Here is a 15812-nt window from a genome sequence, read left to right on the forward strand (position 1 = left end):
CAGCTTTGTCTCCCTTTTTATGCATTGGACGTATAAAACCTGCTTTGAAATTGACTGAATATTCTCCCGATTTTATCGACGAGAAGATGTTGGCCCTTCTTCCATAGAAATGGAGGAATTCCATCTGGACCCATAAAGTCTTTTTATAAGAGAGAGCGACTCCAATAAGGGTGATTTAGAAATGGTGCTGGAGGACAATGATATCAAATTCCCTGATATGCGATAAATCCGAATTTGTTGGTGTGGAGATCTCTTTAATTGAGCGATACACACCCCCTGAAGGGAGGTGCATATCTCTGTATAAGAGATGTACCACTTCTACAATAAAGTTTTAATGTTAAAAAAAATAAATAAATAAATTTTCTGTTTATACTCCGGGACGACCAAACGGTCAGAGGAGTTTACATGATACACAGAATACAAGAAACAGCACCGTATTCAGCAGTCACGGGCTTGAACCCCGGTCACTCAAGGCACGTGTACTTATACACCCGCGCGCCTGACCACTAGGCTACGGCGCCCAACTCGCGTTTTTATAAATAAACAATATCTTCATTAAACACGATAAAATAATAAAATGTCTTACCAGTGCCGAGTTTCTGCGGCGCACCCCCTTGCGGGTCACTCTGGACATCCAGTCTAGGTAATGATGAAGAAATAATCTTAGTGTCACTGAGGGGAGGAGTAATCCTGATCACTGACTGGAAACAACGGACATCCGGGTTTCTCAAGTCTAACGATGATGCACTTTTGGACGACGCTGGCCGCTGCACTAAATGCGTCGTGACTGACCTACGCGGGACAGGAGGCGGAGGCGGTGGTGGGTCAGATGGGCGAATTAACCCGTTAAGTTTCTGAGAGTGGCCATTGAGGCAGGGTGTCGACTTGCACTCTTTCTTTATATCCGGTGCGTTTTCCTTCACGGGGGGCGTACTTTCTGTCGATCTGCAGAGGGGGTCAGAAGGGACGATCGCTTTATTGACGAGGTATTCCTCCACCGTCTGGAATCCGTTGTACGACTGCTGGAACTGGGGGGAACCCGCCTTGCTGGCCTTCTCATCGAACGCCGGTGTCCTGCCGGCAGCAATTTTCGGATCATCCTCCTCTTCGTCCTCGTCGGAGGACGACAAAGCGGGCGCCTGCTTGATGTGCTCCACCACAAGGCTTTCGTCACTGAGCGACTTGAACTTCACCCGTTTCTTCTTTTTGGCGTCCTTCAAATCACAAAATGTTGTCATCACGAATCCATTCACCGAAACTTCGCGGCTGTTTCCGTTCGCATCGCCGTTCTTTTTCAAAATCGACTTCACCTCCGGACATGGAGTCGGCTTGGCTTGGATCTTCACGGCCACTTTCGCGCTCTGGTAAGCGGGAGGAAGTTTGACCTTTTCTGTGGAGCTGCGGGAGATGTCGGAAGACGCCGCCGGCGTCGTCTCCCTAATCCCTTCCTTAGCGGGTCCTTTCCTGGCAGTGTTTGCGACCTGAGCGATAAGGTTCCGCTGGTGCTTTGACCGATTCAGAGTGTCGTTGTACACCTTCGTGGCAGGAGTCGAAAACTCCGGCTGGACTTCGATGACCGCACGTGGTGCCAGCGTGACCATGGATGCTGCTCTCCTCACAGTGGAGAACTTTTGGGGAGGAGGCGGGGGTGGCGGCGGAGGCGGCGGAGGAGGAGGGGGAGAAGTAGACTGCGGAATCGCAGCAGCCGTTCTCTCCGTTGCAGGAACGACAACGGGCGCAGCATCCGGGGCTTTCTTGGAAAGCGGAGGCGAATACGAAACCTTCAAGTCCTTGAACTGTAGAGTGCCGAGATCGGATTCGCTTTCCTCGTCGAAGTCGTAGTCCGGCTCTGGGAGCCAGTAGATCCCATCTTCCGAACTCCAGGTGCTGGAACGGGAATCGACGGAGTTGGTTTTGGATCCGTCTGAGTAGCCGGAGGAAGACTGGGACTGGTCGGAAGGAAACAGCTTCATCCCTTTGCCTCCAACACGGATGCTGGGTGGCTGCGAATAGATGCCGCTCTCTGCTTCTGAACTGGCGGGACTCGGGGACTTGTCTGACACAAAGGAACTGTTTGCTTCCGTTTTCTTACTTCGCAACTTTTTCGAGTCCTCATCGACGGCGTTGTCGCTGAGATCATCGTCTACATCGCTGTCCACTTTGCCGGACGTCTTCAGATAAGTCTTGATCAAGTCATAGGCGGTAACGTCGCACTCCAAGATAGACTTTCTGGATGCGATCGAGTTCAGCGAGTCCTTCTTCTCGAGTTTTTGAATTAACTTCGCCTTCTGTCCCTGAGGCTGAGAGGGACCCTTTTTGGCGCTCGTCGTTCTGAGCGCGTCCGGCGGCATTCTCTTTTGGACGGCAGCTCCGTGACCGCTGTCGTATTCCTCGCTTACCGAGTACAGATCAACTTTGTTCGGTAGGATCGACTTCCGCTTCGGAACGGAAGCCTGAGCGAAAGCGCCCTGCGTTGAACGGACGCTCGAGAAACAATTGCACTTTTCCGGACGCTTGGACTTTGCCGTCATTGTCCCGAAGGGTCTTTTCGACTTCTTTTGGCATGTACAAGGATGGTGGTTGAGTTCTCCCAGAGAATTACCGGAGAGGCTCGCGGGTGCAGGCGTCTGTCGCACATGATTGTAGGTCTCCCACGGGTACACCAGGGCGCGAGTCCTTCCATTGGCGGTGCTGCGTACCGACGCGTGTTTAAGGTCCGAAGCCGATTGAGATAAACTGTAAGGCAGTGAAGTCTCCAAATCTCGATAGAGAGCACCAGTGGAGAGGGCAGAGACGGATCCGAATTTGTACTTGTTGTGTTTGGAGAGCGTGGACGGCTCGGCGGAGTCGTTTTTGTTTTTGTTCCTCTTCCAGGGCAGCAATTTCTTAATTCTGCTGCCTGTGATGGTGGCATCTCCAGGAAACGCTTTCAACGGCGGATCCCGGATGTTGCTCATCAGATGGTAGTAATTGTCATCTGCGACGCCGCATCCGTAAGACGGACCGCTCTGATGTCGAACGCTGTCCATCGGTTTACGACATCCTATTAAATGAAAAACAACGGAAATTCATTAATGCTGTTGCCGGCCCTCATAGTATCTTAACTAGAAGTTAACAAACAGAAATAATTTATTCACTCAAGTCTACAGTTCGTTCCAGAATTAACCACGTAACAAACTATTTAAAATACACAACGCAGAAATAATCACTGAATCTCGTTAAATAAATTGAAGGCCATCATTATCTTACAATAATACAATGAAGGTGATTAAGAACTCTCCTAAAATTGGGACGTTTATTGCACTTCTTTATTAATTTTAAACTGACATCGATGTAAATATTATTCCAGCAGGTGGCGCAACTGATGCGAAATCCGGCTATCTCTTCAGTTGTACGCGTTAACTAGTTTAGGTACACTCAAGTCAAAGTCTAGTGGGTCGGAAGCGCATCACGCTCATTAACAGATCCCCCACATGACAATAAATGATATTGATCTCTCAACTCGACCCGCGAGAATGGCAATAAAGATCTGAATCGCCTTGGAAAATAATAAAATTAGCATTTGCACTGTTTGTACATTAAACTCCAACTTAATATTATTAGCTTTTTTTGTTTTTTTTATTTAACTGATTCGTCTTTTTCTTTATATTTAATGGGCGTGTGTTGAGAATATAAGAGCATTGAATATTATTATACTCATTGTTTACTAATTGCTGTTACAGATATTGATCCCTAATTACTGTCATTTTTTTATGTTAATAGAAAAGTAAGTAACCTGTAACTGGAACCGGATATTTTAGACAAGGTCATATCGCCCTTCTTAGAAAATCCAATATTAAATTTATATATTCTGCGACTTGTTTCTTTCATTTCCCTTTTTTTTATAATTAATAGTAGAGATAATTATTTTTAATCATTATTTCAGCGATAAAATCTTTAAACTATATAAAAAAATCCACTTATGAATTGGCCATTCTAATATTAATAACTTCAATTTAATTGAATATTAATTTAAAAAGTTAAAAAGTACATTTATAAGTCTGAAACTCCTAAGAAAACTAAGCATTTAATTTTCTTTTATAATAGTCTCACCATAATAACAAATGCCTTTTAATGAAATTACCTCAGTATTTTTAAAAAAAAAATACTAAGTAATCTAATTTTTAACACAATTTATACAAAAATATGGATAACTAAATGAAAGTTTACTTTGTTAATTAAATATTTAGTTTGATAACGTTCTTTCTTTTTAAATTCAAATTTACTTAAGCACCTTTTTTTTCTCTCTCTCTAAGATTTTATAGTACAATTTTTTTTTTCCATGGTAGTAATTTGTAATTATGGGTAATTTTATACCAATTTTCATCCATATTGGAACGCTTACTGGGCATGCGTACAGTGCTTCTTAACTGTAAGTATTGTACTTCATTATTAAGAACGTATTAAAGGAATTTCTCATTCAGTTTGTGGTGTATGATTTTAAAAACTTTAATTTGACAACTCTGCTTGGAATACCATGACGATATCCAGTTACCACGTCATGTATGGTGTGTATGAAACCATTTGTGGTCTTAGCGTAGGTCATAGCGTAGCTGTGCACCAGAAGTGAAATAGAAGCAGCTTGTGGGTACCCGTTACATACAGCAGAAAGTAACAAACGTACTAGACCAGGTTAAGGCAAACTAGTAGAACCAACTCTCTCAGTTCCCCCTTAATAAGTGACCTTGGCGACATAGCTGCCGGAATAATAACGCGAGTAAAAACTTGAAATGTATAATTGTTGTTGGGCTCCCTGGCCTTCCCTCCTAAACAGGTTCCGAGCGCTCGCGGGCAAACAAGGAATTGTGAGGACATACTAGACCCTGTCGTCGTAGATTCGCACATCGAAGCCTCTCCACACATAGAAAGAAACAACACGGAACTCCATCTGATTCAATCGGCATAAATAGCACTTTACGATAACTGAAATACTTCAAACTTCCCCAAACCGAAGGCACGTGTATAAATCCCATCATACAGTGCGATGAAGTCTCTTAACAATTATCACAATGATATACTGTTCGCTGTTTGGTTTCTTTAGTGATAAGTCACTTAATCTTTCTTCAATTCCAGATACATCCAGATTTGAATAAAGCCCCAGTAATACGTTGCGTTACTCATCTCTCGCAAGCATCCAGATCATCCTAAGTGAAGAAACCAGCAGAACCGGATGTTACTCTTAATATTATCACGTTACCTTCACAGACAGTGATGGATGGATCTATGAACATCGCCAGACTTTTCTTCTGGGGAAGGGGGGGGAAATTAAGGAACATGCACGATATGAAGTCCACTATCTGTTCGTCAACAGTCTAGTAAAAGATATAAAGAATGTAAAAAGCAGGGTCTAAAATCCATCAAGGGAAAGTTCCTCCCCCCTCTAATGATGCCCATAGATGGATTCAATGAGTGATTGTAGAACTCGTTAATTACAGTAATCTAATTTCAAAAATGCATGGCCTCCTTGCTTCTACGTGAATATTAGTAATGGAACATCAGTTGTATTAAGTACTTTGAAGTTTACATCTAAATAGATTATCAGAAAATAATAAAATTTAAACAATTCTATGAAATGGTATGAACCATGGCTGAGCTACATTGTCTTATGCGAATTTTGTATGCAATTTTAAATTATGTGAATAAGAATTTGCGGTTTACAATGAGGTGTATAAACGAGAGCACGAGACAACCGGTTTTGTGGTCATTTTGTTTTGGTAGTTGTGTAATCTTGACTTCGGATTATGCAAAGCCTATGGCAGGACTCCGCTCTGCCATTTTGCTTTTTACGTAACTGTTGCCCAAGAGCTTTCGAAAATTAACGTTTTCCTTCAAGGACAGAATATTTGTTACTGGAAATGAGAAAGTGGTAGACTTGAAAACAACGTTTTTTCTTTTTTATGAGAATCCCAACACGAGAGGTATTAGAAATTACAGTACTTAATGCAGTGTATGGGTTGAAGATTAAGAAGATGATACTTGTTGACATTAGACTGTATTTCTGTAGATTGTTCAAGAAATACAACTGAAAGAAAGGTTGTTCCAGAAAACGGAAGTTGAAAGAATTTAATTGAGGAGGAAGGAAAATTGGTTATGTGAGTTTGAGGTTGGACAGTAAAAGGATGCCGACTAGTTGTGGCTAAGTTATCTTTGTCCCACTGGAGAATTACCTGAAGATTAGCATTTAAGAAATTGGTAGTGGATAATCGAGAAGTTGAAGCTGTTTGAGCAGAGCAAGGTTTTCAAACAGGAAGGTGGAATTGCAATGTGCTGTACTCAGCAAAACTATGTATGGATAGGATTTCCTGTCAATGGAAGAAGATCATTAATATACAAGAGGAAAAGAGTGGGGGAAAGAACCGAACCTTGAGGAATTAACAGCAGCATTACTAGAGAAGTTAGAAGACAGAGTGATCTACCACTACCCGCAGTGAACGGTCAGAGAGAAAACTGGATAACTAATTACAAAAACAGTTAGCAAAGTGATGGATCTTGTTTAGAAAACCTTTATGCCAAACACGATCAAAAGTCTTTGAAATGTCAAGAGCAACAGCTTGATTTGCATCAAACGTTTCCACTGAATTTGTCCATAAATGGGTAACGTAAGTCAGTATATCACCAGTGGATCGACATTGACAGGAAACATTAACGATCATTAATCAGATAGAAAGTTTCTAGGTCGTTTAGGAGTTTCCGGTTGATGGATTTCTCCATTACTTTAGAAAGCGTAGAAGTAAGTGAAATGGGAAGATAATTGGATGGGAGGGATTTGTCACCCTTTTTTAGGAGCTGGCTGGATATGAGCAAATTTCCAAGCAGAAGGAAAAACACCTTTGGAATAAGAAAGTGTAAAAGGCGACACAGAACAAGAGTAAGCGCAGGAGCACAAGTGGAGAAATACCACCAAGACCTGGCGCTTTCTTAGCATCACGATTGTTCAAAATCTTTCTGACATCCTTTTGACAAAAGACCACAGGAGGAATGGAGCGTACTGGCAATGGTAGGAGGTTGTTTACCAAGATCATCAATACGTGAGTTAGAAGAAAAGTAGGATGCTAGCAGGTGACCTCTCTGGCTGAAGTGGCAATAGAACCATCTGGTTTTTACAGAGGTGGGAATAGCGATAGCAAAAGTTGCGACCAACAGCTTTAGCAAGAGACCAGAATGCTCGGCTACCATTCGACAATAAGAAAGTTTTCTACTCTTAGCCTGTTCGAAATTAGTTTGAACTGATTGAAAACTGCTTTACAATTGTTGCGAGCTTTGGTGTAGGCAGAAAATAAACCTGAAGATTTGGATACAAGCCGATTGTGATATACGTTATCTTGAACGGCCTTAGCACATTTATTGGAAAACCAAGGTTAAGATAAAGGAGATTTTTAGATGGAGTGTGGAATAAAGGATTCCATTCCTACAAGAATAATTTCACTGACACGATCTGAGCAAACATTGACATCAGAAGATTTGAAACAGTAATCCGACCAAGAAAAAGAAAAGAAATCTCGCAGATCATCCCATTTTGAATTCTTGTAATTCCAAAGAACACGAGGGAAAGGCTCCATTGGGGAAGATACAATCACCAAATTGTGACCTGAGGTGCCTAGAGGACCACTCACCTTGAATGTGTACAGTACTTGGAAGGACTGTTTGTGAGAAAAAGATCAAGCGTGTTGGTTAAGTAGTTAGGATTGTCTGGTATTCTAGTAAGTAAATGAATAATCCGTGCGAGGTCATTAGTAACTGCAAAAGCCACAGCATCTCGATAAGCTAGGTCCGTGTAGCCAGAACCTATGATGGCGAAGGGGTGCAAGGAGTACATTGTACCCAGGCCCAGGGTTCAAAGTATTAACTGTAACCTATATTACACGTTATTGCACAGTTCATAGCTTATCTATAGAACTTTTGTGGCCTAATGATGATAACTATGATCGCCAGCTTGGCTGAGCCTAATCAAAAGATTAGGCATCACATATTGTACGTTCTGATAAGCCAATGGTTTTATGCTACAAAGAAACTTAAGTAGGTATGCAATTTGTACACGAATCATGAAAAGGTAAAGTGTATATTAATATACAATATTTAAAATCGGAATGGCTTTTATCGTTGGCTGGTGGATGTTGACATTGCTTGAACTTAATTGTAGTAGCATGTTCTCTTAAATGAAAATGTACGTCGTGTTAATTATAGCAGTACTATTACTACTAGTCTACTACCACTTTCCTACAGGATCCCAAAATATGAAAAAAGCAATATGTTACTTTGGCGAGAACTAGAAAGGCGCGTGCTGTCTGGGACAGGAGTTGACACCATCTTAGAAGTGTGAATCAAAACTGAAGCTGTGAAATGGTACAATCTTTTAAAGCGCATCAACGATGTACTCTTCTTGGGAGAAGATGGTCTGGCATTTACTGGTTCATTCCATTGAATTGGTGATTCAAACAATGGACACTTTCTAGGACTCATTGAACTGCTCCCAGGTGGGATCCCATCCTTCAGGATCATGTGCTAAGTGTAGAGGAGTCACAGAAAAGGAGTGAGCGGCTTAAAGTTCATTATCTGACTCACAAAATGAATTTATTGCAGAATGTTCGAATCTTGTGAAACAACACATTTTGCTGGAGAGGCAATCTGCAAAGTACTTTGCAGTAATAGTAGATGCCACACCAGATTCCTCCCATATTGAACAAACAACATTTCTTTTGAGATACCTACTTTTAAGAAAACGCAGTATGAGATTCAAGAAAGATTTCTCAAGTTCGCAGATTGTAGCAACAAAAGAGGGGAAGAAATAGTTCAGTTGATAACTGATACATTGAAAGAACATGCATTCCTCTCAGTGATTGTAGAGCTCAAGCTTACGATAATGGGGCAAATATGGCTGGAAAATACAACGGCGCACAAGCAAAAATACAAGAACAATGTTCAACAACAATTTTTTCGCCTTGCGGTTGTCACTAACTCAACTTATGTGGAAATGATGCTGCTGAATGCATACCTGAAGCAATTACCTTTTTTGGAACAATTCAAACTGTACCACCTGCTCAGTTCCAGTCCTAAGCGGTGGGAATTACTATAAAAACCATATTTGGTTGTTCTCTTCATGGTATGTCTGAAACAAGATGGTCAGATCGTGTTGAATGTGTAAAGCCTTTTGCAGCTCACTTGCCTGGCATTAAATTAGCACTGGAAGACCTCCTAGAACTAAATTTGACGGCCCAAACAAGAAATGGAGTTTTATTATATGTGACATCTTTTGCCTGTGTGGTACAAAATATTAGATGGCATAGATATCTGCAAGGTCATCCAAGCTAGAGATTCCACACTGGATGTTGAAGTAGCAAACAGAAACTCTCCTTACAGATCTGACAAAACTTGGAAACAACTGGAAATACATGTGGAATAAAGCCAAATTAGTTGCGTCAAACCTAAAGATAGAAATAAAACTCTCCCGTAGATGTGGTGGAGTTAGGCACAAGAAGGCAAGGCCGCATGATGACAGCACACCTGATGCTAACTTGGAGGAAGTGAATGACACAGATGATATGCCAGAAGAGGGCTATTTCAGAAAGTGCAAATTTTGTAAATGTGCAGTTGAAGCCATTAGATCTGTTGAACTTGTTAACAGAGTACAGACTTAGTGATCTGTTTCCAAATATTTGTGTTAGCTTAAGAATACTGTTAAAAATTCCAGCAACAGTAGCTTCTGCAGAGTGGTCACATTTAGCAAACTCAAGCTGATTAAGAATTATTTAAAGGTCTACAATGTCTCGGGAACGTCTTGTGGATTTGGCCAGCCTAAGTTAATTGAATCAAACATTGCCAGAACAATGAATTTATGTTGTGATTCGAAATTTTTCTAAAAAAAAGCATAAGGCCTCAAATGCAGAAAAATCAACAGAGCGCTCCATTCCTCCCCGCTCTCATCTTCCATACCCTTTTTAGCCTTCTAGGCTACAGCTCATGGCATAAAACCGTAGTGGATAAAAACAAGATGACTAACGGAGAAGGGAAGGGAGCCCGATAGAGACTTTGTATCCCCTGATAAAATTCCTCTCAGAGGCTCTGCGTGTAGCTGGAGCTGTGAACATTAAAATCATCAAAGAAAATTACCTCACTGTTAGGAAAGTTGAACTGAAGAAATTCAAGTTTCAAAGAGAGGAAGTCAGAGTTCCAAGTGATTAGTGGAGTTGGGAGAACGGTAGAGACAACAGATGAATTTGACACAATGAGGTAGAGAGATTTTAAACCAGAGAAGATCGAAAAGAGGAGATTACAAATTACCAAGTCTCTGACAGGGAATATCGGAACGGACATATGCTCAAGTACCACTTCTGAAGCAAAATGAATCGCAATAATTTGGACAACTGAGATGAGCAGTGGTTGAATCAACTGATAATTGGGATTCTCAGAAAGAGTACATGGGGTTTGACAGACTGCAAGTGGAAATGAACATCGTTGAGATTAGAATTGAGACCACGTATATTTGTGAAATGAATTAGGAAGTGCTTGGGAGGTTTAGATCTTTTTTTTGCAGATAAGTTTTTTCTATTAGTTTGACAATTCATGATATATTTAGTAGTAAGGAAAGGTGGGGAGGACATGATTTATGAAGTAATGAGATTCGTACACACAACAAAAATCCACTGAACTCCTTCACATAATGTGGCCTCGACAATGCTCCCGCATACACACTACTCGGACTCCCTCCAGTCAATATCTGGCAGAGTACAGGCAGCGAGATTATACTCTAGCTAATCGGGAAGCCTTCTAGAGTTTACCAATAGGTTCGGTCCGGCGAACCATCTAGAGGCAGGCCTGTGAACACCGTTTTAGAACTGTACCCTCGAAAAGTAAGGCAGATTGGATCTCGCCAGGATGACCATCATAACATCAATCATACTGTATCGGAGGAGGGGGGGGGGGTTGCCGGACTTTGCGTTGGAGACTAAACATGGGTTTCACCACTTCAAGCTTCCAATAAGCAAACGGTTGTATTGCACGGGTTGATGAGAGTCATCTACCACTTAGTATTGTTTGGTAACACAGAGGGGCGGCATTCTCCCATGTGATGTGGGCACCACACCTCACGTCAGTTCGCACCTGAGGTCATCTCCAGTATACTAGGTACCGTATTTCAGGACTTGCATATCAGTTATATCCAGGGTTATTAACAGTCCCGCCACCGTGAAGGTGCAAGCAGAGGATTTGACTGTCACAGACTAACCGGACTTTGCCTAAATTTGGTCCATTTTAATGTGTCACCGGAATATCAGTTACATCAGCATTTTAGACTCGCAGCTTGACATGCATGAGAGAACGTCTGTGACAGCCTCAAGGACCGATAAATATTAGAATTACTTACAAATATTACATCCTGTTCAGTTATATTAAAACACAAACCAGATGTCGAGAAGCTCGCTTAATTTGTTTTAAATATATCCTTAAAATAATTAACATTTGCTTTCAGTATGTGAAGGAGATAAAAATTGTTTTCCTTCTAACGGCTGAAACGAATTCAACAGCGAACTTCTGGCGCATGCGCAGATATAAAATATACTAAAAGAACTGGTATAAGAAGCATTAATATCGTAAACCGTAATTGGAAAATATTGACTTTTCCAGCATTCAAATGGAATTGTTTTATATATCTTGTTCACATACTATGTATGTAATATGAACCGGAAGTCAGGATAATTTAAGTCAAAGCAATTATTTACATTTGTAGTGTACAAACATGCGAAATCGGCTGCTGCTGGGAGCTATATTGGTACGTGTATCTACGTTAAATTTATTAATAATAAAAACAAAATATATTTTAAAATCAATTAACATATTCCTTTATATAAATTTTTAAATAGTACACTCTTTCTTAATCCGTGTATACAACTATATGACGAGAAGAGGTAGAATTATTACTGCCTCTTCTAATCTGTTTAGTTCGTTCTGTTAAAATTGTTGTTGAAAAGTGGGGGCATTGATTTCTGGCTTAATCCTGATCATATCAGTCTGTTATCAACTCCAACAGTAACACTTCTAGACTAGATAATTAAATACTTTGTAACACTTTTCATGCCATTAAAGCAAGAATGTCTTAACATTCACGCTCTTGATAAAGGGCGAGACTCAGCACGAGGCAGACATCACGATACAGACTTGAGACAGCAATTTTCTAAACGCATCAGTGGTTCGTGACATCGTCTTATAGCCAGGAAACCAAGAGGGTGGGGAAGAGAAAAGTGGATGAATAGAATGTTTAAGTAGTACGCTTAAATTCATATCTTTCGGAGGATGTCTGGAAATTTGTTCAAATAGATCTGATTTCTAATCATGTGACTAAAGACATGCAGAAAAGAAATTGGTCAATCTGGATGAAATGTCTCTCCATTTTGCCGACCTACTCTCTTTCTTTCTCCTGAAACAGCTTGCAGTAACAAGTTGGCCAAACTACTCTAATAGGGATATCAGCAGTAAATACGTCATTTTAAAACACCATAAGTTCACTTCTATCGTACCTGTTCCGGAAACCAACTGAAGAGTTCAATAAACTCCAACAGTACCTGCAGGGGCACTTTTTTCATACTGCACTCTCTCACTCTCCGTTCTTTTAAACTCGTCTCCGCAGACTACAAAGAAAAGTTGAAAAATTGGTCATAATTTTGGACAGTCATTTGGTGTTAACGCAAACGTAGTAAACGGTATAACTTCAGCGAAATAAGCAAAATCTCAAATGAAGAAATACATTTATATTGGGACAAAGGAGTTTCCTAAATGTATTTGCATTTACTTAAGAGCTGATTTTTTTTTCTTTTAAAATATGATTCCTATCTACGAGAGTCAAATGAAAACTAGATCGTGTAAATTTAAATTTCATAGATTAAAATTAAAGTAATTAATAATAAAACAAAATACGGTAGAACCCGGATAAGAAGTTTTCCAAGGGACCGGAGGTTTAGAACTTCTTAGAAGACTCACTATCAGTCGTGTTTTGATCTTCGTGCAAATATCTTTAATACTTCGCAATTCACAACATAATCTCAACAATCTTAAAAATTTACTGTAAATCCCAATCTACTCTGTAGGAAATCCCGTTCGTCAAAAGGTCACTCCCTGATCCGTTGGTTGCACAACTGACGTGGAATCACCAGGGAAGAACTCCACATGGACATTGTCTAAGTGCTCATTATTTTTTGGATGAGCAGGGCAGTTATCGACAAACAAAAGGATTTTTCTATTCTCTCCTGCCATCTTTGAATCTAGAGCTCTTAAATACTCATCAAAAAGACACAGGTCATCCATGCTGTTTTATTGTTCCTGTATTTACATAGAAGTGTTTTCACATTCTTGAAACAGCGGGGTTTCCTATCACAAGCAATCCATATTAGCCCCCACTAACACTGTAATTCTCTCCTTACTTAGTTTAGCACCATGGCAATTCTGTCCTTTGAATGCATGTCTTATTAGGAAGTAGGTTATAAAAGAGTCTTAATTCGTCAACATTAAAAATATCACACTTTCTATATTGTTTGATCAAAACATGTAGTTTCCTTTTTCTCCACTCATCAACTTGTAACATATTCACACTAGAACGCTCTCCGTAAATTAAACTGTATTTCTTCTTAAATCTATCAATCCACCCATTAGAAGGAATGAAATCCACTCCAGGCCTATCAGCAATTTCGATGCCCTTTTCTCTCAACAAATCGCCATTAACTGGAACATTTGCAGATATCTGCTTAAAACAAACCACTAATGCCTTCTCTACATCTCCATATTTTCCAGTTAGTCTCCTTTTAACTTTACATGAAACATTAGGGGCATTTGAGTTCAACACTTCTTTTCGTGGCATAATTCCGTTTGCTGTAGAAACTGCCATATTAAGTTTTTTGCCACCTCGACTCCTGTGCAAGAGGGATTTGATTCCACCGTTCTTATGACATCAGATTTTTTTTTTTAATGTCAAAGCCTTTCTTTTTATTCCTTCGGAGTTCATCCTTCCAAATTAGAAAATTATAATATAGTATGATTAATATTTGTAGCGTTAAAATAAAACTGTAAGGATGGACGAATAATTAGAGCCAAAACCGTAGATAGACAAAAATACGGTTAAGAAACCAAACTTAGTACAAAGGAAAACTTCTCATGCGGGAATTTCTTATCCGGATTCTACTGTAGCTTAATTCAAAATATCCTAAATTATTCTTTGAACTTTTCACGTTTTAGGACACATAGCAAGGATTTGTGAAAGTTGGATGCGTGTACTAATTAAAATTAATATAGAAAGAAGAAAAAGGGGTCTGAAATGATTTTATTTTTACTAAAAAAGAAAACTCACTTTTCATTAAATATGATTCACTTAAAGAATTAAAAAACATATATATATATATATATATATATATATATATATATATATATATATAGAAAAATGAGAGCGATACATCGAATCCTTGAGTTATTGATAGAAATTGATAAACATTGGCAATACTGTGTCCCCTCCCCACAGCTGATTCCATTTCAAAGCCGATTACATTCTTATACGTGTACATGGGAATGGAAACAACGCCAATACAGAGGTCTAAAAATATTAAAATGTTTTTTAATACAAATGAAATGAATTGGAAAAGCCTTAAACTCTTATACCATATTAAGTTCCCACACCGTATTTTATATGAAAACTTTTCATTCACCCTTTTTAATTTAAAATCGGCTCCCAGTTTTTATATTCCTGTGCAGATGTGCAATGCAAACGCAAGTAACAGTACAATATGTGACATCTTTCTCACCATTTCAGTCAATGCAAGTCCACCCATCGCTATATGACCCACTTACTATTTTAAGTTTGATGGAGGAAGTCTGTTACAAGCTGGTCATCGAACCAAGAATGATTTTAAATTTTAAAGAATAAAGTTATTCATAAAAGTCTTCACGTTGTACATCCTCCCCCCCCCTTGATCGCTACCATGCAATAAAAACTACTTTAAATAAACCAGGACTTGATAAAGGGGGGGGGGGAAATCTATAACAAACCACTCTGTTATATACCAGTTAGAATATCGGAACTTGTATATGTATTAAACAAGCTATCTAGTTTTCGACCGAATGCAGATTTTTCAACCTTGTAAGAAGCCATTTTAGAAGCGAAGGCACGTGACTTTCAGAAAAACCATCCCTCTATTGCGTCCAGTTATTATTTTTTGTTTGTTTGTTAGAAGAAATCCGTGACCTCTGTCCACAGGCCATCCGATTAGACGAAGTCGCCACAGATTATGAAACTGGAAAAAAGCTAAGCGAAAGTTCCTAGCTTCCCCCCCACCAATGGTTCCGCTGATATCTAAACTCTCACTTAGCGTTTCAATTAAACCATTTCCGTCAGAGCACTTAGTGACCTTTCGCGCTCAGTTGATGGTTCCAAAAAGCCCATTGAAGTCATAACAATCGGAAAAAACATTTACGTTTTACTTAGGGGGAAAAAAATAAGATTCTTTTTGTGATTAAAAAAAAACGTACTTGGGCATTCCATCTTTTTTTTTTTTTTTTGCTTTAACCTTTGATCTTGTTCTCCTCTGCTTGAAGAAGACCCGTGGGAAACTATATTCATTAGGGGACACAAAAAAAAAAAAAAAGTCAAGTGTCTTAACGCTAACAGAATCATTCTAAATACCTAAGAGGTTCTGATCACTCCCATGTTCTGCCGGAGTTCACCCAACATTTCGTTTAAAATACGAAAATCCTGTCATACTAGAAATATATAACCTCACCCCTGCGGTATGTTCACGAAG

The 15812-nt window shown here is 39.7% G+C and overlaps 1 protein-coding gene across 2 annotated transcripts in view; it reads right to left on the reverse strand.

Moving 5' to 3' along the window:
• LOC150075051 (uncharacterized) overlaps positions 1–15812 on the reverse strand; it is a 98912-nt gene that overhangs the window by 65903 nt on the left and 17197 nt on the right. For both annotated transcript variants that reach the window (XM_090388217.1, XM_090388216.1), the window contains exon 2: positions 587–3043. In XM_090388217.1, coding sequence (XP_090244343.1) covers positions 587–3029 — 2443 coding nt within the window. In that variant the 5' untranslated portion in view covers positions 3030–3043. The remainder of the gene's footprint in view (positions 1–586; positions 3044–15812) is intronic.

The sequence above is a fragment of the Mastigoproctus giganteus genome, chromosome 14 (genome assembly GCF_048544385.1).
Source record: "Mastigoproctus giganteus isolate SK-2022 chromosome 14, ASM4854438v1, whole genome shotgun sequence".
In the NCBI taxonomy this organism is placed as follows: Eukaryota; Metazoa; Arthropoda; class Arachnida; order Uropygi; family Thelyphonidae; genus Mastigoproctus; species Mastigoproctus giganteus.